General features: G+C 40.3%; 1 protein-coding gene across 1 annotated transcript in view; it reads right to left on the bottom strand.

Annotated features, from left to right (window-relative positions):
- Nucleotides 1-23,757, bottom strand: part of LEKR1 (leucine, glutamate and lysine rich 1) — a 177,982-nt gene that overhangs the window by 92,344 nt on the left and 61,881 nt on the right. The window contains exon 4 of the mRNA XM_016425307.2: nucleotides 5,339-5,458. Coding sequence (XP_016280793.1) covers nucleotides 5,339-5,458 — 120 coding nt within the window. The remainder of the gene's footprint in view (nucleotides 1-5,338; nucleotides 5,459-23,757) is intronic.

The raw sequence follows: 23,757 nt of genomic DNA, 5'->3' as shown, positions 1-23,757 counted from the left end.
GCTGCCCAACACAAACCCCTGACACATAGACACACTCACTCACTCACTCATTCACTTCCATGGCCTATTGTCTGCTCAGCCTTTACCTTCCCATTCTCTTAGTGCTGGGTACCAGCAAAGCAGCAATGAAGCCACAGGAAAACCTCAGGCCTCAAGTATCTGGGACTGTTTCAAGGACATAAGACTCCCCTCCCACTCTGGGTTTTGTCAAGGTTCCCTCACCTTGCTTCTCCTCTTTAATGAGTCCTTAACTCAGCTCATATCCACAGCAATCTCTTCTCCTGGTACTGCTGCCCAGATCTGCTGTGAGGACCCCTAACCCCCCCCCATCCCAGACATTCTGCCCTTTCCACACCACACTCTTAAAGCAGAACAACTGAGACAGGAATGAGAGGAGGTCAGGCAGCAGTGAACAAGATCCAAAAATCTAGTCCAACTCTGTCATTTCACTGACAAGGGGAAAACTGAGGCTGAGGAGCAAAGTACTCTTAGGGAAGGGAGCCCCCAGTTGGGGCAAAGCTGATGCCAGACCCTGGCTCGAGTCCCCTGATCCTCGGCCCTTTCGAAGACATGATGGAAGGGACGGTTTCAGGGAAAGACTTGTTGGAAATGATGTGGCGTAAGGTAAGCAGAACCTGGAGAACAATTTATACAATAACAACATTATAAAAACAACTTGGAAAACCTTAAGGACTCTCATAAATGAAATGCCCAAAAGTCATTTTAGAGGCCTAACAACAAAGCTGGCTGCCCAGCTCCTGAAGGGTAAGAGGCCCCAGAGGCAGGATGAAATATCTATATTTTGTACATGACCAACAAAGGGTTGTGTTTTATTTAACCATACAGATATATAATGAGGATTTTGTATTTCTTTTTTCCCTCTGTAATGGCTAGGGCAGGTGGGAAGGAAAGGAAAAAATTTTAATTAAAAAATCTGGCTTAAAAATAAATAAAATATGCATATTTAAGAATCCAAAAAAAATTAATGCATTTCATGGGAGACTCCATTTAAAACCACTCTAGACAATATAAAATATTTAGGAATCTATCTACCAAGACAAACACAGGAATTATATGAAAGCAACTACAAAACACTGCTCAGACAATTAAAACTGGATCTAAATAATTGAAAAAATATTAATTGCTCATGGGTAGGATGAGCTACTATAATAAAAATGACCATCCTACCCAAATTAATCTACTTATTCAGTGCCAGACCTATCAAACTACCAAAACCTTTTTTATAGAATTAGAAAAAAATTTTAACAAAGTTCATCTGGAAGAACAAAAGATCAAGACTATTAAGGGAACTAATGAAAAAAAAATGTGAAGGATGGGGGCCTAGCAGTACCAGATCTTAAACTATACTATGAAGCAGAGGTCATAAAAACTATGTGGTACTGGCAAAGAGACAAAAGGGAGGATCAGTGGAATAGACTAGGGGTAAATGACCTCAGCAAGCTAGTGTTTAATAAACCCAGAAGCTGGGACAAGAACTCACTATTTGACAGAAACTGCTGGGGAAATTGGAAAACAATATGGAAAAAATCAGGTCTAGATCAATATTTCACGCCCTATACCAAGATAAATTCAAAATGGGTGAATGACTTAAATATAGAGTGAAATCATAAATAAATTAGGTGAACATAGACTAGTATACCAATCAGATCTGTGGGAAAGGAAGGAATTTAAGACCAAGCAAGAGATAGAGAACATTGCAAAAGATAAAATGAATGACTTTGATTACATCGAATTAAAAAGGTTTTGTACAAGAAAAACCAATGTAACCAAAATTAAAAGGAAAGCAACAAACTGGGGAAAAGTTTTTATAACAAAATCCTCTGACAAAGGTTCAATTTCCCAAATATATAAGGAATTAAGTCAAATTTACAAAAAACAAAAAAATCAAGCCATCCCCCAATCAACAAATGGTCAAGAGATATGAATAGGCAGCTTTCACAGGATGAAGTCAAAACTATCTATAAGCATATGAAAAAATGTTCTAAGTCCCTACTGAATAGAGAAATGCAAATTAAAACAATGCTGAGGTACCACCTTTCACCTAGCAGATTGGCTAATATATCAGCAAAGGAAAGTGATAAATGTTGGAGGGGATGTGGCAAAATTGGGACACCAATACTCTGCTGGTGGAGTTGTGAATTGGTCCAACCATTCTGAAAGGCAATTTGGAACTAACCCCAAAGGGCTTGAAAAGACTGCCTTCCCTACCACTGCTTGGTTTGTACTTCAAAAAGATAATAAGGAAAAATACATGTACAAAAATATTTATAGCTGTGCTCTTTGTGGTGGCAAAAATTTGGAAAATGAGGGGGTTATCATCAATTGGGAAATGGCTGAACAAATTCTGGTATCTGATGGTGATGGCATATTATTGTGCTAAAAGGAATAATGAACTGGAGGAATTCCATGTGAACTGGAACGACCTCCAGGAACTGATGCACAGCAAAAGGAGCAAAACCAGGAGAATGTTGTACACAGACTGATACGCTGTAGCACAATTGAATGTAACTGACTTTGCTACTAGTAACAATGATATGATACAAGACAATGCAGAGAAACTTAGGAGAAAGAATGTTTCCACACTCAGAGAAAGAACCGTGGGAGCAGAAATGCAGAAGAAAAACAGGATTGATCACATGGTTCAAAGGGGATAGGATTAGAGTTTTGGCATTAAAAGATCACTCTACTGCAAATATGAATAATATAGAAATAGGGAAATAGGTGTTGAACAGTGATACATGGATAACCCAGTGGAATTGCTCATCAGCTCTGTGACAGGGGAAGGAGGAGGGGAGGGAAAGAACATGAATCATGTAGCATGGAAAAATATATTAAATCAATCAATAAATTATATTTTAAAAACATATTTAATGGGGGCATCCCAGAAAGTAGGTCATGACATAATATATCATTATTATATTAATGTTTCTGATCATAAAAAATCAAACATACTTAATGGAGCTTTTTGGATTCCAAACCCGATTCTTAAAGTATCATTAAAAAAAAAAAGTTGAGATCTGAAGAAGTCATAAAAGAGTAGACTATGGGGAGCAAAGAAGGCAGACATGCATAGCAACCACCAAAGCATCCTCCTGATTTCAGTGTTCCTCCTGATGCGAGACCATGAATAGAGTTTTAGGAGGGCCCCTCCCTCATGAACATGTGGCTGGAACCCAAGAAGGGTTCCCCCCTCCCCTCCTTGGGGTCTTCAAGAAGAAGCAAAACAATGAATTGGAGAAGATGGTGTGCAGCTTTCCTTTGATGGATGGGTTGTGCTGGATGGTCAGTGGGATCCCTTGTAACTCTCAAATCCTGTGAAACTCTGAGGATATCAGCTTTTTAGAAATGCCCCTCGAGTTTCTTACCAGCACTCTAGTGAGTAAGCATTAAATATGGAGAATGATTGATTCATATAACAAAATGCAGAATAGGCCATAGAAGGCCACCATGTTTCCCATAGGACCCATATGGTCTTTCCCACTAACAGTCTTCAGGACCCAAGATCTCTGCTGGAGTCATCAGGCTCAGCCTTCATTCTCTTTTTCTCAAGGACTATTTCAATGCTCTCTTTCTTGGATCTGGAGTCTTCCCTGTAGGGACAATTTGGAGCTCACCATCCTCAGCTATGTGACCTCTTCTCCAGAGGTGATGGCAAATGAAGCCAAAGCTTCCTTCTAGGGTCAGATGCAGCTTGCTGTCTCCATCACTGTCTATCATTAGCTTCTTCCCTCTAGGGCCTCACAGACTTCCCTGAAGGTCCAGGGTCCCTGTCCACTCTCTGATTGGCCACTGCTAGCAGGACCAATTCCAGACGTGTCTCAGTCATGGTTCATGTCTTCCCTCTATCTATGGCTCCTCCCCAACCCCAGTCTGATGTGGTTTTGGTTATAACCAAAGAAGCTTCCCTCTTGTATAGAATACTGTGGGGTGACAAACTTACCCATCTCCTCCTGGGCAAAGCTGCTACAAATAATGTAGGATCAGTTCCTCACCTTGAAAATATAGTCACTTATTTCCTATCTATCTGAATTGCAATGGAGCAAGAGAGAGTAGAAACTAGTGGGTACTAACAGAAGGCTTCACAAGGAGAGAGGTTTGACGAGGAGAATCTGAGTTCGAATTTAGTTAGGCTGTGGTGAGTAGTGGAGAGGAAGGAAGCTCCTAAGTGGGATTTCCTCAGTGCTCAGGAGTCATACCATCTCAACACCCTGCTGGGGCAATACTGCAATCTGGGAGAGGTGGTGAGGTGAGGCCTTCAATGTCGATTCCCTTAAAGCCAGAGAATGTCTCTCAGTCTGTGAGTAAGAGACATTAAAAAGTACCATCATGAATTGCATCATGGCACTCCAATACATCAAGGAAGCATGTTGTCCTCTTTGTGGACACTCCCTTCACTGATGCAAATCACAATCTTCCCATGCCTAGAGTCAGAGAGCTTTCATGAGCTGCTGTGACTGAGAAAAAGAATTCATCGCCTCGTGACGACCAGTGAGTGTCCTGGGAAGAAGCCTTTCTATTTCCAAGACTGGTCTTTGAAAAACAGATATGGAGCATGCTGCCAAGTCTAGCCTCGCCAAAGCTCAGCCTCTTCCGGTGAACCCAAGATCCCCTCCACGTCACAGAGCCAGGCTCCAGTGGATACTTGGGGAAAGGGTGTTTTTCAGAACAAAACTATTCCCAATCTGGAGCGGTTCTTACTAGCCCATCTCCCCACAAAGGTACAAAAATAAGTAAAATGAGCATTTTTCTTCCTCACCTCCTGTGTTTTCAGGTACCTCGAACAAGTGGCCATCTGTAATGCTAGTGTTTCGTGTTTTATGGGCAAAAGTGGACTAAAATGACTGAATCTTAAAAGCAGTCACTTTTAGGGAAGAAGACACCCAATTTATCCAACTCTGCTTAGGAAAGCAAATGTTCATTCTCTTGAGAACACTACACTATTTGGTATGATTAACTCCAGGCTGCTTGCTTGGGAGGGGCAGTCACAGCCCCCTTCTCTTGTGCTTCAGAATGGGGGAACTAAAAAATTACCTCTTCCATTTGACTTATTCTCTTCATTTTCTCCCCATTCGTCATCATGCTGAATGTGGTTAGCAACTCTAAGAGAACAGTGTTCGTGCACAATTATTTTACTCTATATCAAACAAATGGAAAATCGATATTTTTCTAATTCCATATAATACAGAAATATTCCTAGAATGATCTGAGGGCTTTTAAAAAATCACACTGACATCACTTTCCAATCAATAACCTCCTACATATGGGACCCTTTAATGAAATATTTTAATTCATTATTTTTCCCTTAGGGAAATCTTACCTGTACTGTTGTGACTGTCTATGTGCGACTTTTAGCTCATCTTGAAAATGTCTCAGTTCTTCATTCACACTCTGAAATCTTTTTTGTTGGTTTTCTAATTGTGTGCTCAAATCTCTAATTCTAAAAACAAAGACAAATCGTATTCAATAAAAACTTAAAAGATTGGTACATTTTGTCTAAAAGAGAAATAAATGTCATGTTAGTTATAATTCACATCTCTGGCACTTCCACAAACGTTTCTGTAAAGGGATTTAGGAGATGTCCCTCCAGAAAGCTTTCCCCTGCCACTTTCCTCTCCTTCCCAACGTCATCGAATCCAACTTGTTCCTGAACAAGAATTCCTTCTATAATGTCTTTGCCAAGTGATCATCTTCCCTCCACCCCCTCCTGCGTACTAGCCACCAAGGGAGCCCATCCCATTTGGGAGCAGCTCTCATGGCTACAAAGTTTTTCCTTCTATCAAGCTTAATTGACTTCCATAACTTCCACTCATTGCTGCTGGTATGGTCACTGGTTCCAAAGAAAACCAAATGATCCCTCCTTTTCCTAGAATATCTATTTAAAGGCCCAAAAATAGTCATCATGTTTGTGCTATACCTTCTCCATACTAAGTTGTCCAAGTCACAGAATCAAAAATGGCAGAATTTCAGATTGGGAAGAGACTTTCTCAGCAAGTCACCTGGTCTAATTTGTCTATGAAAGAGTCCCCATGATGACAATTGACCATCTAGCCTTTATTGCAAGGTCTCTGATGAAGATGAACCTGGTACCTATCTACCCACAAGGCTGCCCATTCCCCTTTAAGACAGCTCTAATTCTTAGGGGAGTGTTTAGGGAGGACTAGTACCTCTGATGTGAGGGCTTGCTGAGCCCTTTTCCGGGTTGCTTTCCTCCTTTGCTGTACAGCTCTCACCTGTGACTCCAAGAAACTATAGCATTCATGGTAGCCACACCCCAGGAAATCATCTTGGTGGATGGGCAGCTGACAGGCCTCAAACCCATTGGTGAATTAAGGGAATGCCTACCCCAAGCATATGAAGACTTCCCTTGGTGGTATGGGCAAATTAGAACAATTTGTTCCAGTGGCCATGAAGGCAGTGGAAGCAGTTGCTGTGGAGTGCTTAGATCTTGGTCAGCCATGGAAGACACCAAGGTCATCCACTGCATCCTGGGTCATCATTAGTCATCCTGAGTTTTGTCTTGCCACTATACTTGGATGACTCTGGAAGAGAGAGTAAGGCTGCAATTCTGTCTCACGTAAGGCCAATTCAGGGCAACCAGGTGATTCAATGAATAGAGAATTAGACCTCGAGTCAGGAGGGCCTGGATTCAAATCTGACCTCAGATACTTTCTAGCTGTGTGACCCTGGGCAAGGCACCTAACCTCAATTGACCATTTGCTCTTCTGCCTTAGGACCAATGTCAATTCTAAGACAGAAGGTAAGATTTTAAAATAAATAAGTCCAGTTCAGGCACAAGTCAAGACATCAGCCCATGATTTCATTGATCCTGTTCAAAAACAAAACAACAAACCATCCAATTGTTAGGGCATTTTCCCTTACACAAAATCTATATTTGTTTTTCTGCAGCTTTTACTGACTGGCTCTATATACTACCCTCTGGGACCAAACAAAATAAATTTAATCCTTCCCTCAGATTTGAATACAATTACCATGCCCTTACTGATCTGTCTTATCCCCCCACCCCCCAACCTAAACATCTTCAATTTCTTCAACCAATCATCACTGGGTAGACTGGAGGCTCTTCTTGATGATTGTGTCTTTCTCTGGATTCTTTTGGGCTGAATGATGCCTTTTATACAAAATAGCATCTAGAACTGAACATAATACTCTATTTGTGGTTTGATAAGAAAATAAGAAGGGACCCTCACATCCCTGTTACTGGAAGCTACTTCTCTCTTGGTGTGGCACAAAATGGCATCAGCTTTTTGGCCTGCCATCTCATACAGTTGATTCATATTGAAGCTGGAGTCCATTGAAATTCTTAGTACTTAAAAAAAAGGAAATTGCTGGAGAGGGATGCCTCCTCCATTTGTTTGGAATCTTTATCTAAGATTTAACTTTCAATCCTAATTAATTTAATTTATTTAATCAAGTCCAATGATTTATACCATCTGTGGGCAGGCACATGTTATCCCACAATACTCCCAAATGACAATCAAACCAGATTAAAATGCAGTTCCTATCTGATTTTGCTATGTTGATGTATTCGTTAAAAAAATAGACATCCCTAAAGATGTGTGGCTTTCTAAGCCAATATGCAGCCTGTAGGGATCCTTAGGTATGGTTTAGTGGTCCTTACTTCTAGTTGAGGTTGACCCCACTGCCTTAGCCTATTGAAGGTCTTTCCGATCCCTATTCTGTCATGTGCTTTGCTGCCTGTCTGCCTCACCTTTGTGATAGCCGTAATTCAGCAAGCATGCCCCCTGTCTAAATCATTGATGACAAAGTGAACTAGCTTGGGAGCAGGCACAGAAAAGAAAAGGCTCCATCCACTGGAGTCTGTCCCAGTTGTCATCAAGCCAAGAACGACTACTCTGGCTCTGGTCATTCAACCAGTTCAAAAGCCACATAATTGCACTATCATCTAAGCTACATGTCTCTCTCTTTATGTGGGATCACAGATCTAGGTCTCAAAGTGACATCAGATACTAGAGAGTTTAACTCTCTCAATATGCAGGCAAGCCCAGTTAAGGGATTTGACCAAGGTCATATAGGTAGTGACAGAGTTGACCCTCCAAACCAGATCCTCTGGCCAAATCAGGACTCTTTCCATTACACCACATTGCCCTAACACAAGAATACCAGGAGAGACTTAGTTAAACATTTGTTTGGTTTTTTATTTTATTTTTATTATCATGCAAAACACACTTTTATGTTGGCCACAGTTGCAAGAACACGATCATACAAAACCCCAAACTCCAAAATAAAAACGTAAATACATGATGTGAAAGATAGTCTGCTTTGACCCACATCCATCTACTTCAACATTTCTTTCTCTGGAGGGGGTAGTCTTTTCTGTCATGAGTCTTTCAGTATTATCCCAGATAACTGCATTGCTGAGAGTAGCCAAGTTTTCACAGTTGATCATTGTACGACATTGCTGTGACTGTGCACAATATTCTGGTTCTGCTTATTTAGATCTTTATCACTTCATGCAGATCCTTCCAGCTTTTTCTGGAGTCAGCTCACTTATCATTTCTTAGAGCACAATAGTATTCCATCACTGACATGTACCACAATGTGTTCAGCCATTCCCCAATTGGAGGGCAGCCCCTCATTGTCCAATTCTTTGCCACCACATAAAGAGCTGCTATACATATTTTTGTACAAGCATCAAATGTTTTTTAAAAACTTCGGTGAACAAGATCTGTGGCATCTCCCTGCATATTTATAACTCCCTCAAAAGAGAAAACTGAGTTAGTCTTAGATACTATCCTTCTACCCAGAAGCCCTGTGGGTAGGTATTCCCTTTTCTGGATACTGAGAAATCAACAAGTATCAAAACAGATAGCGATCGATTGGAGTGTAATTCACTGTGCTATCATTTGCAGACTCCATTCTCTTCCTTCTCCCTTTTCCCTGCTGGCCTCCCTTCCTATTATCGAGCCCTGCTTGGGAAGCAGCAGCAGCAACAGCAGCGGCTTGGCCATCACCATGGTAGCCAGGTACCCTTTGGCTATTTCTCTGCTAATCTTGGCTGTCAGCTGGGCTGTACAGTCCAAGCCAAGGGCTCTGCTCCGCTCAATCAGTTACTATTAGCTGAGTGCTTGGCATTAGGTCCTTCAGCTATTCACACGTTTGGTTTATGGACTCAGGAACATTTGTACTTACAAATTCTCTTTGTCGCATTTATCACTACGATGACAAACCAAATGCAGGATTGTCATGTTCATGCGCACATGTATAGTGCTAATAAATACGCTGTCAAGGAAGGTGAATTTTGCCTAAAAGGCTTTTTGGGCTTTGTCGATTCTGGGGAGAGCACGCCCTAGACTTGTGTCCAACAGGCTCCCTTAGTAATCTTTGCTAAAGTCTGAGGGCCTCATAGAGATGGGCTGATAATCAGGGGAGGAAGGGCAGAAAGAGAGGAGCAAGAACAGAGCAGTTCTGGCTTCTCTCTATTCCTCAGAGTCCTCTCAGCCACCCCAAGCACTGGTCCAAGTCATCCTCTGAGCCTTCTTTAGACCTACCTTTCACACACAAAGGAAATGAAGTGAAAGTTCTGCCTTCTCCCTCTGACTGGCAATCACCATATCATGAGAGAAGATTCTGGAATTTTTCCCAATAAGGGCCATTCCTGCAGCCCAGGTTCTGGGGTAATCTCCCAACTGCCCACTTGCCATGGTGCACCAGGTCCCCAAAAGGCAGCTAGCTGGCTCTCCATTCCCCCAGAGTTCTAAGGAGATGGCTTTCTAGTGCCATAGGTTATGAGTATCCAACAGTGTCCTGACCCCGCTGATTGTCAGCCAGTCTCTATTTCTGGTCAATCAGACTGAATTCATTTTTATAAACAAAGATTCACTGAGGTAGAACGCTGAACAAAAGCCTGGGCCGGCTACAAAGCCCAAGGGCACATAAGCCTTGTAAGAGAAATTTACCTTCTTTGACCACATATTTATTAGCATTCCACACGTGCACAAGAACCCCCAAATTCTGCATTTGGTGTCTTGGCATTGTGAAAACTGCAACAAAAAGAATTTGTGAATGCAAATGTCTCTCAGGCCATAAACCACAAATACGTGTGCATTACTAGTAGAAGGGCCTAATGCCAAGCATTCAGCTAATATTAACTGTCGGACTACCCTTGAACACAATCATCAGGTAACGTCTATAGTAGCTATATACAACTATTAAAGCAACACAGACACATGAAGCAGAGTTATAAAAAACAATCACTTTCAAGTAGCACTTTGTAGCACTGACATGATGTCTATAAATGATCAGAAAGAAGCAAAAAGAAAATATTTACCTTTTTTTATGACAACAGTGTGCTTTCCAAAGCCCCAAAGAAAAGTGTCCCTCTTCTCCATCCAGATTCTCTCTTCTAAAGGGGATTCGGGGTTATTTGAAACAAGCAAAAAGCACTATACCATGAGGCAGGTAGGTGCCCAAGCAGGGAGCAGAGAGCTGCCTCTAGGAACCACTGAAAAGTAAACAGTAGGATGTAAGCTGTGAACAGCACAGTGATAGAACTTCTGTGTCTTGAATAATTGTGTTGCAGGCATACAGTGTATGCTCTTCTACTTTCTCTAGGCATCAGACCAATACCTAAAGGAGTAGGCCATCGAGGTGGCATCATCTTCATGAAGTCAAGTCTAGTCTCAGACACTTGCTAGCTAGATGATCCTGTGCAGGTCACTTACCCTATTTGCCTCATCTGTAAAATAAGCTGGAGAAGGAAAAGGCAAACCACTCCACTGTCTTTGCCAAGAAGACCCCAGAGATGGGTTCACAAAGAGTTGGACGTGTCTAAAATGATTGAAGAGCAGAAATAGAATGGTCATTCCTGTGTTACCCAGCAGGACCCAGAACAATCGGGAGGGTACATAACCTTCTTCTCCTTGACTTCTGCTCTTTCAAATGTTTCCGTGACTAAATTAGTGTTAGCCTAACAGGAAAAAGTCCTATTCCTTAAGACATGTCAGCATCTTACCCCATCTTTGCGATCTTTTATAGGGAGGGTACAAAAACACAGACACTGAAACTCTTAAGTTTCTCAGAAAATTCTACTCAAGAATGAAGGTGAGAGCCATGATTCCACACTGCTATCAACAGCAGGAACAATTAACACAATTTCATTGAGAAGGAAGAAGAGGATGGATGGATGTTCTTCTACGCACGATGAAGAGATGAGAAGTTTATGGAAATGCTTTTTAAAGCAGACATACATAGTCCTCCTCCCTGCCACCCCCCCCAATAAAAGTACAGATTCTCAGTAGGAAGAAGCCAGCAAGTTTGGAGAATGGAACCCAAAATGACTTGTCTATGAAAGACAAACTAGTCAGATCCAAGAGGGAACAAAAGAAAAAGATCCATGATGGGTGACATCTACATGAACTCAACCAAGGAGAAGTCAACAAAGAAACATCAACCATAAATGTGAGTCATGTAGATTTGTTTATAGAAATGGAAGGGCTTGTATTATCAATTCACCATGAGGTCATCACCACCAAGAATTATAGAAGGGTGAAGACACTAGGCTTATTCAAGCAAATTATACAAGGAAATGGGAGCATTTGTGCTATGAGCACATCACTGCAGGATACAAGTAATTACTGCAAAAAGCATTCATTTTTCCACCTGTGTAAATCTCGAGAACATTAAATGTAAGAGAATAATTGTAGGATAGTGACTGATTCCGGGCCCATTTCTGCATGAATTCCTCTGAAGAGTGTGAGAATGAGATGAAAAACAGTAATAATGAAGCATCTTAATATGGATAATGTTCTTGGGTTTGTCATATAAGTTTGTAAACCCATGTAGGGCAGTTAAGAAAAGCCCCAAATGCCAGCAACAATTCCCCTTTGTTCCAGGTACCGTCCTGCCAATGAGATTATTTTCTCTTTTACAAAAAAAAATAAAATAAACAAAAAAGACTCCCCAGGATACCCAGGAGAGGATAATTCTTCCCTTCATTTATTCCCCTAATGAAAGTGTCACATTACCAGCATCACAGGCTCAGTAACTATACTCTCCAGCAGAATATGTTACTTCGGTGCAAACTGAGCCTATTATACTGCCCACTCTGATCTTTTCAAATGGAAATTGTCAGGATGACAGAAAGGGGAAGGCAATAGAGTTCCCTTTGACTGTGTATGTTGTATCATCTTGGCGAAGTAAATCATAAAATATTATGACAAGACAGCATGTACTGTTCAAGTACCCAATTTTCCCTGATAGTCATAACTCTGTACAGAGTGTGAATATTCTTAGGATGAGGACCGGCTGCTGTATAGTCAGAGGCTGTTCCTACAGAGAGTATGTTCTGTGTCCTGAAAGCTGGAGAAGCCCCCCTGCCAGGATCACCATGCCATGCCGGGACAACCCTCTCTGTTTCTGTTTCCCAGACTCCCTGGCAGGCCTAACATGGATTCTGGAACTTGGGTGGGGATTGCTGAGTTAATAGAGAAAAGTGTCTACATTATCAATGGCCAAGCTGTTCATTACTCTGATTTAGAATACATTTGTGAAAGAAGTACTTGCAAAATTCTGTTCTGCGACTGCTCACTTCAATCAATGCTTCTAGATCTAAAAAATGAAGAAACGTAATTTGGGTGCTGATGGAACCACCTATAGGATGTCTATTCACCAGTATCGTAGTTTGTCAAGTTGCTAAGTTTTCCCTATGATGTTCCTCACCAAAAAAGTAAAACCTCTTATTTTAATACCACCTGAAGTTAAAGACACCAACTTCTGCTCCAGAAGACATAGAGTTAGGACCCTGCTTCTTTCCATGGCAGCTGTAAAACCCTCCACAAGTCACTTAACTGCTTCCAGTCTTAATTATCTCTTCTGTAAAATGGGGGTTATGACATTTGCAAGAATTATCTCAAAACTGCTCTGAAGTAAAATTAAATAATGCACTTAAAGGACCCTGCAAACTCTGAGACACTAAATAAATGCAAAGAATCGTTATTATCATCTTCGTATGGTCAGGGTCAATTTCAGGGTTTGAAAATATTAAAGGAGCAAATTTAGGGGTTGCAAACATAAAGGGATACATGAAAGTTATCCTCAGCACTAGGGATCCCAAAGTCCAAAGGAGGGTACTGGAGTAGGAAGTCTGGAGAGGAAACTGGAATTGTATGACTATGACGAACTGATTTTAGAAACTGAGGCCGAAGGGGTGGGGTGGAGGAAAGAACAAAGATCTATTAAACACCTACTATGTACCAGGCACTGTGCAAATATTACTCATTTGCTCCTTTACCCTGAACACCAACTATAAGAAATCTTTTTTGGCTTGTTTTTTTTTTGTTGTTGTTGTTTTGCCCTGAGAGGAAGGATGTGCTCCAATATTCCTTTCTAAGAATTAATGCTCTCCCTCCTGGTTCACCTGGTGCCTCTTGGAATCCTAAGTGGACTTTGAGGCTCAGCTCAGGGGCCTTTGCTGAGGCCACCAGATATTATCACTCTCTTTCTGTTAATGGCCCTGTGGTTACTTATCTATACCCATGGGGCATTGCGCTAAGAGAATATCAGCTCCTGGAAGGCAAGGGTTGTGCCATTCATTGGTAGGCTGTGGATACAGCCAGTGTCCAGCTCAGTTCTTTACAAACAACAGGCACTTAATAAACATTTGAACTGAAACTGACTGAAACAGGTGCTAAGGGCCTCTGGGAGCCAGTCAACTTTTTAATGGGGTTCCAAGAGTCCACCCTTTCTGCCACAGCAGAAAAAGGGCAAGGAGGGGGCAGCTGGGTGGCTCAGTGGATTGAGAGTCAGGCTCAGAGATGGGAGGTCCTGGGGTCAAATCTGACCTCAGACACTTCCTAGCTGTGTGATCCTGGGCAAGTCACTTAACCCCCATTGCCTAGCCCTTAAAACTTCTTCCTTGGAGCCAATACACAGTATTGACTCCAAGACAGAAGGTGAGGGTTTATTAAAAAAATAAATAAAGAAAAAGGCAAGGATTTCTTCGTAAAACCCACAGGCAGCCATAGGAGAAGCAAGCCTTGCACGAACCCAGCCTGGGACTCACAGGGGCTTCAAGAAATTTTACTGGGGAAAAATACAGCCTAGTTTCACTATTAGAAACCCAGAGACACATTCAACAGCAGAAATACCTTTAAACTGGGTCACCTGTGATCACATGTGCTGGTAATCCCAATTCTCTGGCTTAGCAGGATTGATCTGAATTCTATGCATATTCCTGATATGTCCCCCTTTGTCAAGGCGGGTTTTGTTTCATCCAGAAAGGTTATTGCTCTACTGGATAATAAAAATGCACAGTATCGGTTTCTCTGAGTAAAAAGGATGTTTGCTATGCGGAGCTGAGGGCTGGGGATATTTACTCTTGATAATTGCCAGGGTTCTCAGGAGTCTAACAATAACAAGTACTTCTCTGCAGCCTTTGATGTCTTATAGTCAAAACAGTTTTCCCCAGCAGAGTAGCAGTGAATGGTACTGCAATGCTTTGAGTCAATATTACTTCTTAATTAACCTTTTAAAAACTCATTTGTGTTCTTTTCAAGCATTTGATTGCTCAATATATTTTAAGTCCCTTTTGACATACAGAAATGTCCTCTCCAAACAACAGACATTTTTTTCCCATCAAAAACTAAATAAGTTGCCTCTATAGTGCTCCCAATCTTTGCTGATCGAGAGAGCAAAAAGCTGAATTGCAAACATGAATAAGAAGCAAATTGATCTTGCAGGACAAAATATTGGTGTCAGCTCACTTGAGATAGAAAATTTCTGGTACATTTTGAAACCAGCTGAGAACTCTATTATCCCTGCCTGCCCCACCCTTTAAAAGAGAGAAACGGAGAAATGGAGAAAATAAAGGAGAGAGACAGACAGACAGACAGACAGACAGACAGAGACAGACAGACAGACAGAGACAGAGACAGACAGAGAGGGATAGACAGACAAAGAGACAGAGAAAGACAGAGACAGAGAGACAGAGATTCAGAGACAGACAGACAAAGACAGACAGAGAGACAGAGACAGAGAGAGACAGAGACAGAAAGACAGACAGAAAGAGACAGAGAGACAGAGAGTTCAGTACTAATCCTAAATTAAATACACTAATAATTTTCCTCATCAAAGTTCTAATCCTTCTGGGTTGGCTACCAGCTGAGTATTTTCTTTTAATCTGACAATTCAGCCAGACTTTCTATTAAGGTTTCATTCATTCATTTATTTATTTATACTCAATGAAGATTTTTTTAAAGTATTAACTATGTGCAGATCTGGGCATAGACTACTTTAAGACATGATCCTTGTGCTTCATGGAGCTTACAAGCCTAGTAAAGAAAGAAGACACAATACAGATGACTATAACAACAGAAATGCATTAGATAAATGTAAAATAATGTGATATGAGAGGTCCTTGGAGATGGTGATTAATTACTAATGGATTCAATTGTTGAATGAAATTGAATTGAACTAAAATGAACTAGGGAGAGAATCATGAAAGGAAGAATTTTAAAGAGAGAGGTTGGGGATTCAACAAGTGAAGAGGAGAAATTAAGACATTTCAAGCATATAAAAAGCACTGGATGTAGCTAAGTAGAGCATGTTCAAGGGACAAAGAATAGCCTGTCCTCTTGGGCTGAAGCCCAAGGGGAGCCACACAGCATATGAAAGGATGAGCTTTTAAACCAGATGAAGGAATTTGAGCTTTTCTCAGAAGGCTAATGAAGTTTCTTGAGCAGAGAAATTTATATGACCAAATTTTCACATTATAAACATTATTTAGGCACTAGTATGAAAGATGTATTCCTCCAAAGGGGTCATATATTTTTAAATTTTATTTTTGTTTTTAGTTCCAAATTATCTCCCTCCCTTCCCCTTGTCCCCATCCATTGAAAGAGTAAGAAATATGATTTCCATTATACATATGAATTCATGCAAAATATATCTCTCCATTAGTCATGTTCTGGAGGAAAAAGAAATAAAGACAAGAAAAAATATGCTTCGGCATGCACTCTGAAAACATTGGTTATCTAGAAGTAGGTAGCATTTTTCATTGAGTTCTTTGGAATATGGATATTGTACTGATCAGAGTCAGTCACTAAGTCTTTTGTAGTTGATTATTGTTATGATATTGCTATTACTATGTATAGTATAATTACTATGTATATTATATATGGCAGAACCAGAATACTGGTTCTGCTATCTCATGGATTTTCTGTCCCCTGAAACCCTCTATCTCTTGTTTGCTCACAAACTCTTCCTCTATTAATAAATCTGACAGGTAATTTCTGCCACGCTCCTCTTATTTTCTTACATGATCATCCTACATGTCAATAGCATATGCTCATTTTGAGCTTAAGTGGGTATTCGGTGTGATTGGTGGTCTATGCCCAATTTCTGCCAGATTGCTTTCCAGTGTTCCCAGTAGTTTTTGTCAATCAGTGAATCCTTATCCCCATAGCTGAAATCTTTGGGATTACCAAACATTAGGTTCTTATGCTTATTTGTTTCTGTATATTGGTGAGCTAATCTATTCCAATGATCAATCATTCTATTTCTTATCTAGTACCAAACTGTTTTGATGATTACAACTTTGTACTATTGTTTGAGATCTGGTATTACTAGGCTTCTCCAGAAGAGTCATACTTGGAAGATTCTTTGGGTCACCAACCCTTCATTTTGCTTCTGAGGAGACTGAAGAGGTTAAATGACTTGCCCAAGGTCACAATGGCAAAACCTGTATTAACACCCAGGTGTTCTGACTCCAGATGCAACAGAGAAATTAAGCTGAATGAGTCTACAAACTAATATTTCTGTCACTCAGAAAGAAGTAAAACTTAGGTGATACTATATTTCTTCTTTTTTAAAACCCTTACCTTCCGTTTTAGAATAAGTACTGTGTATTGGTTCCAAGGCAGAAGAGTGGTAAGGGCTAGGCAATGGGAGTTAAGTGACTTGCCCAGGGTCACACAGGTAGGATGTATCTGAGGTCAAATTTGAACCCAGGACCTCCTGTCTCTGGGCCGGACTCTCAATCCACTGAGCTATCCAGCTGCTCCCTGATACTACCTTTCTTTAAAATTTATAAAGTAGGCATATCCATTTGTAAAGTTGTACTCATGGTTTGAATAAACTAGGATTTTAAGTTTAACATATCAAACATGATTTTTAATGAGAAAATGAAATTATACATAATAATTTAATATTCTTAACCTAACAGAATAGCTTTGGATGAGGACAAGCCAGCAAACAAAACGTATGTCAAATGATCCACTTTTAAAATGCAGATACTCTCTTCATTATGCAGATGACAGACTCTGTGTCTCATTAGGAATAATCTCTGTATCTAACCCCTTGAAGCATTTCCTTCCTCCACCAGGAGATTGGTCTAGCAATCATTCTTCGTATTTATACATTTTAATCTCTCTCTTCCACTCCCAACTGCACTCCCACCCTCCCAGGATACTTATAGTCTTACCTAGAATAAAGATATGGCAATCAACAACCAACAACTAGCAAGCCTTTAACTAAGAACTTCCTGAGTGGGGAGTACAATGCTAGGGGCTGGAGACCTAAAGACCAAAGGGAAAAGGTCTCTGTCATCATGGCCTTCCATTCTATCGAGGAGACAATATCACTAGATAAGGATAGGGAATGGACTCCCTCTTCCCATGAAGGGAGGAAACTTCTCGGCACCTTCTAGGCTGGGGAAGCCATCTGGATCACTTGGATGGTAAGCTATCTAGATCACATTAGAACACAAACTCATCTGCAAGATCTCAGGCAGTAGATCAGTGCAGGTCATGAGCAATATTGTCTCACAACACAGCAAGAAATAGTTGACAGAAAAACAACTTGACAGCAAGCTTGAGCAGAGAGCCATCAAGCCAAATGACCCTAAAACCAGTTAACAATGGAATTGGAAGGAGGAAACCAAAGAGCCCAAATGGAGGAAATCCATGAACATTCTTCTAAGAAGCTATCTTTTCCCTCCACTCTGGCAGAGGCACCTCCTCCAGGTGACTGCAGGCAGCTTGAGGAAGTAGCAAGGACACTAAAGAAAACAGTGGTGGGAAGAGAGAATCATGTGACCCAGACCACCAGCTCAAGCTTCACCTGGCATGTAGCCCAATGTGTTCAAGGGCCAATTCTCAAGATTTCAGAAAGGACTATAAAGAACACTTGGGGCAAAAACAAAAAACAAAACCCCACTAATATTAGACTAACGAAAGTTAATCCAGAAGACATTTTTCATTAATCGCTAATCTCATTTGCTTATTTTCCCATCTCTGCAAAGTCCTTAGAAGACTATATAAACATATCATCACCTCATGAATGAACTATTTTAAAAGTTTGCTGGTGGCTCTGCCTGTCACAAGCCTCTCGCTGCTCTAGTCCGTCCTCCTCTCATCTGTCCAAGTGATCTTTCTAAAGTACAGGGCTGATAGGGTTACCCCCTCCGCACTTGGTAAATCCCAGTGGCTTTCTATGACCTCCAGGACCAAATATACAATCCTTTGGTTTGTCTTTCAAAGCCCTTCACACTCTGATTTTCCTCTATTACTGTGGTCTTCTCGTATTTTATACCCCAGAGACACTTCCTTACTTTGCTTGAATCATCTACTCCATCTCCTGACTCTGGGCGTTTTCAGTGTCGTCTTCTCCGCATGGATGCTCTTCCTTGTCATCTCCACCTCCTATATTGCTGGGCTTCCTTCAAGGCCCAGCTAAAACCCCACTTCCCATAGGAAGCCTTTCCAAATCCCTCTTCATTCTCTTTTCTCTTGGTTGATTATTTTTAATTTATTGAGTAGCTAGCTTAGTCATCCCTCATTCAGTGGCGTTGTGAGCCACTGAGGGCAGGCACTGTTTGTTCCTTTCCTTTGACTCCCCAGGGCTTGACACTGTACCTGGTACGTGATAGGTACTTAATAAATGTTTCCTGACTAATATGAAAGACCTCTCTTGATGCCAATGTGAGAAGTGAGTAGGCAGATTTCAATCCGTGGCCTGGAGCAGACTAGATAAACAGTTACACAATTGACTGAAAGCTCTTCCTTCAGTGGAGATGGTTTTGCTCATTTGGGAGAGTATGGTGCTGCCTGCAATCTTCCTATCCAACAAAATGTCGGCCATGCACATGTTGAAGTCATACAGGATTCCTTGAAACACATACCAACAGAAACCACTTTGATTGCCCTGTGGTTCTTCATAGTAAATGAAGGCTAAGAACCAGAGGTGGATGGTCACCAAAGGTGTACGGAAGATACTCAGGCCAGAATCCAAATGGAAGATGGATTCTGCCTAGATAATGAGGTCCTCCAGGTGCTTCTTTCAGCAGATGGCATTGCATTGATTACATAGCCAGCCAACGGACACTGCAGAGGTTCTGAAAGGAGATTCACAATCACTCCAAAGATTCTGGCCTAATAATCCTTACAGGGAAACAACAACAAAACAAGTGGCTAAAATACTTGTCTAAACGGTGAGATGCTATTGGATGGGAAGTCAGCTGAGCTGCTCTTTTGTTTTAGGCAGATACTACAGGTAGAGAATAGCCTGGGACCAGAACTGAATAGGAGGAGGGCAGGCAAAAATGTCTTTGGAAAATTGAACCATGCGTGTATTGGCCCCAATCTTCTCCACGACATAAAGGTTCTTTTTTTAAAAATTATTAATTCTTCACGGAATAATATTCATGGATAAATGAGTCATAGGAAGATGGAGACATACACGGTCAAACTGTATAGGTTTCACCATAAAACCAATAATGAATTTTAAGAAATGGCTTAGTAGATATATATGTTATTTTTATCATAATAAAATAATATATGCAAACCTTTATGTCTGTATATGTCTGTATGTATATACACATGCAATCAAAAGGATATATGACCAGGAAGAGGTGGCCTCTCTGTTAGCAAGAATGTGGGACTAAAAATGTGGGACAACATATGGGCAGAGCTGTACCTTTGTGGCGTATACAGACTTCCACAAAGGCCACAAGCATGTAGGATGGGCTTCCTGTGAAGAACTGATAAGAGCACGTAAAGTCACACAGGATGAGAAGGTGTGGATGGGTGGTGAGCTCTACAATTAGAGATCTATTCAAAGCAACTTGAAATCAGGGTTTACAAAGAGGCTCTCCTGTGTTCTCAACTTGGTATGTATCTTGGGAAAAGAATGGCGCTTTTTGACTCACATTCACTTAAAGATGACAAGTCACAGAACTCAGAACAACCACAAGAGTAGGTGACCTCCCTGACTGCTCAGGTTGGGGAGTTGGTTTTTCGGGGAACAATCAGGAGGAATTCAGTTATGATCTGCACATTTCAATACTTTGGCAGTTTCTAATTTTGCCAGTGTCAGAACACAAACAGCTCGGGCGCCCGAGGGCAGAGTCTTTGTGGGCTGCTACGGTCACAGAAGTCCACTGGCTGCTTGATGACACTTTCCAAAGAGAACGAGGCTAGCCCATGGATGGCAAGGACCCAGATTGTGGCCAGGTTTTACAGCATGAAGAGCCTGTCCAGCTGTGCAATCCCCCAGAATAGTCTTTAGCAATTCAGGGTCCCCTTCTCACTGTGCTTAAGCACGTTAATGTGACTTCAGTAGAAATGGGTAGTTAGACCCCTATACAAGCTTCAATTTACTCAGGGGATCAAAGTACACTCATTCCACTACATAGAATTTAATATTCTGGATAAAGCTCAGAGTCTTACAATCCAACAAAAAAAAAATCTATTACGCTGGTCCAAATACTGGTCACCTCTAGGTAGAGACTCTATCCTAAAAGGCCAATCTGTGAGAGGCTCAATGATGTAATGGAGAGTGACAGGAATGGAGCAAGAAGACCACAGTTCAAGGCCCATCTCTCACATATACTGGCTATGAGAATCTGGGCAAGTCACTCTCTCTGAGTATTCTAGGCCAGTGGCATCAAACTCAGAGAGGAACAGGATCAACATAACTGTGCATAAGGTTTCTTGCAGGACCCATATTCACTTAATTTTAAAGTATAATATTATCTATTTAAAATAATGCTAGATAATATGAAATATATAAGAATATATTTGCCAAGACAAACCCAGAAACTATGTTAATATAATAATAAAATACTTTTTACACAATTAAAATCATATTTAATATAATTAGAAAAATATAAATTGTGGGAAGAGCCAATATAATAAAATATATAATAAAAATGACAATTCTACCTAAACTAATCTACTAAACTACTTATTCAGTGTCCAATTAAATAGGAGAAATGATTTTATTGAGCTGGAAAAAATAATGATGAAATTCATTTGCAAGAACAAAAGGTCAAGAATATCAAAAGAATGAAATTTTTAAAAACATAAAGAAAATCTAGTAGGACCAGATCTTAAAATGCTCTAGAAGATGGTATCAAAACTATCTGATACTGAATACAAAATAAAATGGTGGATCAGTGGAACAGAGTAGGTACACAATATACAGTATTAGTAAATGACTACAGTAACCTCACATTTGATAAAAACAAAGATCTAAGTTTTGAGGGAAAGAACTCAGTATTTGGCAAAAAAAAATTACTAAAAAACCTGAAAATCTACCTACCAGAAAATTGATATAGACCAATATCTTATCCTGTTTACCAAGATATTGTCCAAATGGATATATGACCAAGATATAAAGGGAGTTATCATAAGTAATGGAACATATTTCCAACAGATCCATGGATTAGAGAAGAATTATGAGTAACAAGAGATAGAGAGCATTATAGAATATGAAATGGATAATTTTGATTTGTTGAATTAGAAAGTTTTTACAAAAGCAAAAAATAAAAATAAAAAAAACTAATGTAGCCAAGAGAAGAAGTAGGAAACTCAGGGGAAAAAATTATAGCCAGTTTCTTGAATAAAAACTTTATATTTCAAATATATGGAGAAGTGAGTCAAATTTATAAGAATATGAATCTTTCCTCAATAATATTGATAAATGGTCAAAGGATATGGACACACAGCTTTTGGAAGAACAAACCAAAGTTCTCCATGCTCTAAAGATATTAAAGAAATGCAAACATAAGCAATCCAGAGGTATATTTCACCCGTATGAGATTGGCTAAAATGATAAAAGAAAAAATTTAAATGCTGGACAGGATGTGGAAAAATTGGGAGACTAATACAGTTTTGGTGCATTTTAGATCCAACCATTTTGGAGAACAATTTGGAATTGTGCCCAAAGAGTTATAAAACTGTGTATATCTATTGACTCAGCAATACTACTATTAAGCCTGTTTTCCAAAGTGATCAGAGGAAAAGGAAAATAATCTGTATGTTCTAAAATATTTATAGCAACTCACTTTGTGGTGCCAAAGAACTGGAAATTTAGGGAATACCCATCAATTAGGGAATGGCTGGGCAAGTTGTAGTATAGGATTGTGATGGAATATTACTGTGCTGTAAGAAATGCAAAGCAAGTTGGTTTTAGAAAAAAAAAACATGGAAAGACTTACATGAAATAATGCAGAGTAAAATATAGTGCATACAGTAATAGAAATACTATTCAAGTGTTAACAGTGAATGGCTAAGCTTTTCTAAGTAATGTGATCATTCAAATAAATTACAAAGGACTTACAAAGGAAGATGCTATCTACCTCCAGAGAAAGAACTGATATGTGGAAGTGTATATTGTGTGGTTACATACACACACACACACACACACACACACACACACACACACACACCCATAATGTTGGCCTTCTCTAATGCAGGGTTGGGGGGAAAGAACTCAGAACTCAAAATATAACAAAAATAAATGATATGATCTTATCTATGTTTTATTTTAAAAATATTTTTCTGACTTAGTTTCATCTGGAAGGTTGCCGTGGGGAATGCGGACACGTCTGCTCTAGGCAGTTGGCTAAGGCTGTCCATTGCAGAAAATGTGCTGACCGGCATAGGTAGTGGAAGCTCCCTTATTTTGGAGTTCCCTATTTCAGTGGAAGCCCAGGTCTGGTTCCTACCCACAGAAATGCCTTTTTTCAAAGAAAAAGAGAAGATATTTATTGAAAAAATAACAGTGATTGTAGGAGGACCCTGGGTTTTATAAAGGGCACACAGAACCACATACTTTCTTTCATCTCTTTTGTCTGGGATTTGATAGTGGGGATTCTTGCAATCTGCAAGGGAAGATACTTGAGCTGTGGAAGCAGAAAAGGCAGAAGTTGCTCTCTTTAGCCCCACAAAAGGAGTACTTTTCTTACACTGGGGATTCTCCAAATACCTTCTTTTATCTCCTTTGTAGATTACATGATCAAAAAGACAGGAAAAATCAGGTTTGAACTTTTTTTCCAAAGACAAATAAGAGCTGGAGGGGATCTCAGAGCTCATCCAAGAGAGGTCAAATGAAGGCCCCAAGAGTTAAGTGGTTTGCTCCACATCACGTAGATGATGGCACAGAGACCCTATTGTCTTAGTGACATGTGGAACAAACAGACATCACTCAGTGGAATGAACTAAAATGCCCTGTCCTCACTTCCTCTGCCCTAATCTAATCTCTACCAGAATAAATGGATGCTCATGAGTGTCCATTGCACTTGCACTCAGCCCTAGAACCTAACCAGGAAGAAAGGTGTCTACTCACATACATAGATATCCTTAGAGCTGAAAAGTTGAAAAACTCAGGAGTAAAGACAACACTTGGAGGAATGACAGTTTCTCTGAAAGGAAGATATATATTCTGCTCTTGCATTTTATACTCTACAACCTGGCACTT

The sequence above is a fragment of the Monodelphis domestica genome, chromosome 8 (genome assembly GCF_027887165.1).
Source record: "Monodelphis domestica isolate mMonDom1 chromosome 8, mMonDom1.pri, whole genome shotgun sequence".
Taxonomy (NCBI): Eukaryota; Metazoa; Chordata; class Mammalia; order Didelphimorphia; family Didelphidae; genus Monodelphis; species Monodelphis domestica.
This window is presented reverse-complemented; position numbering and strand designations above follow the sequence as displayed.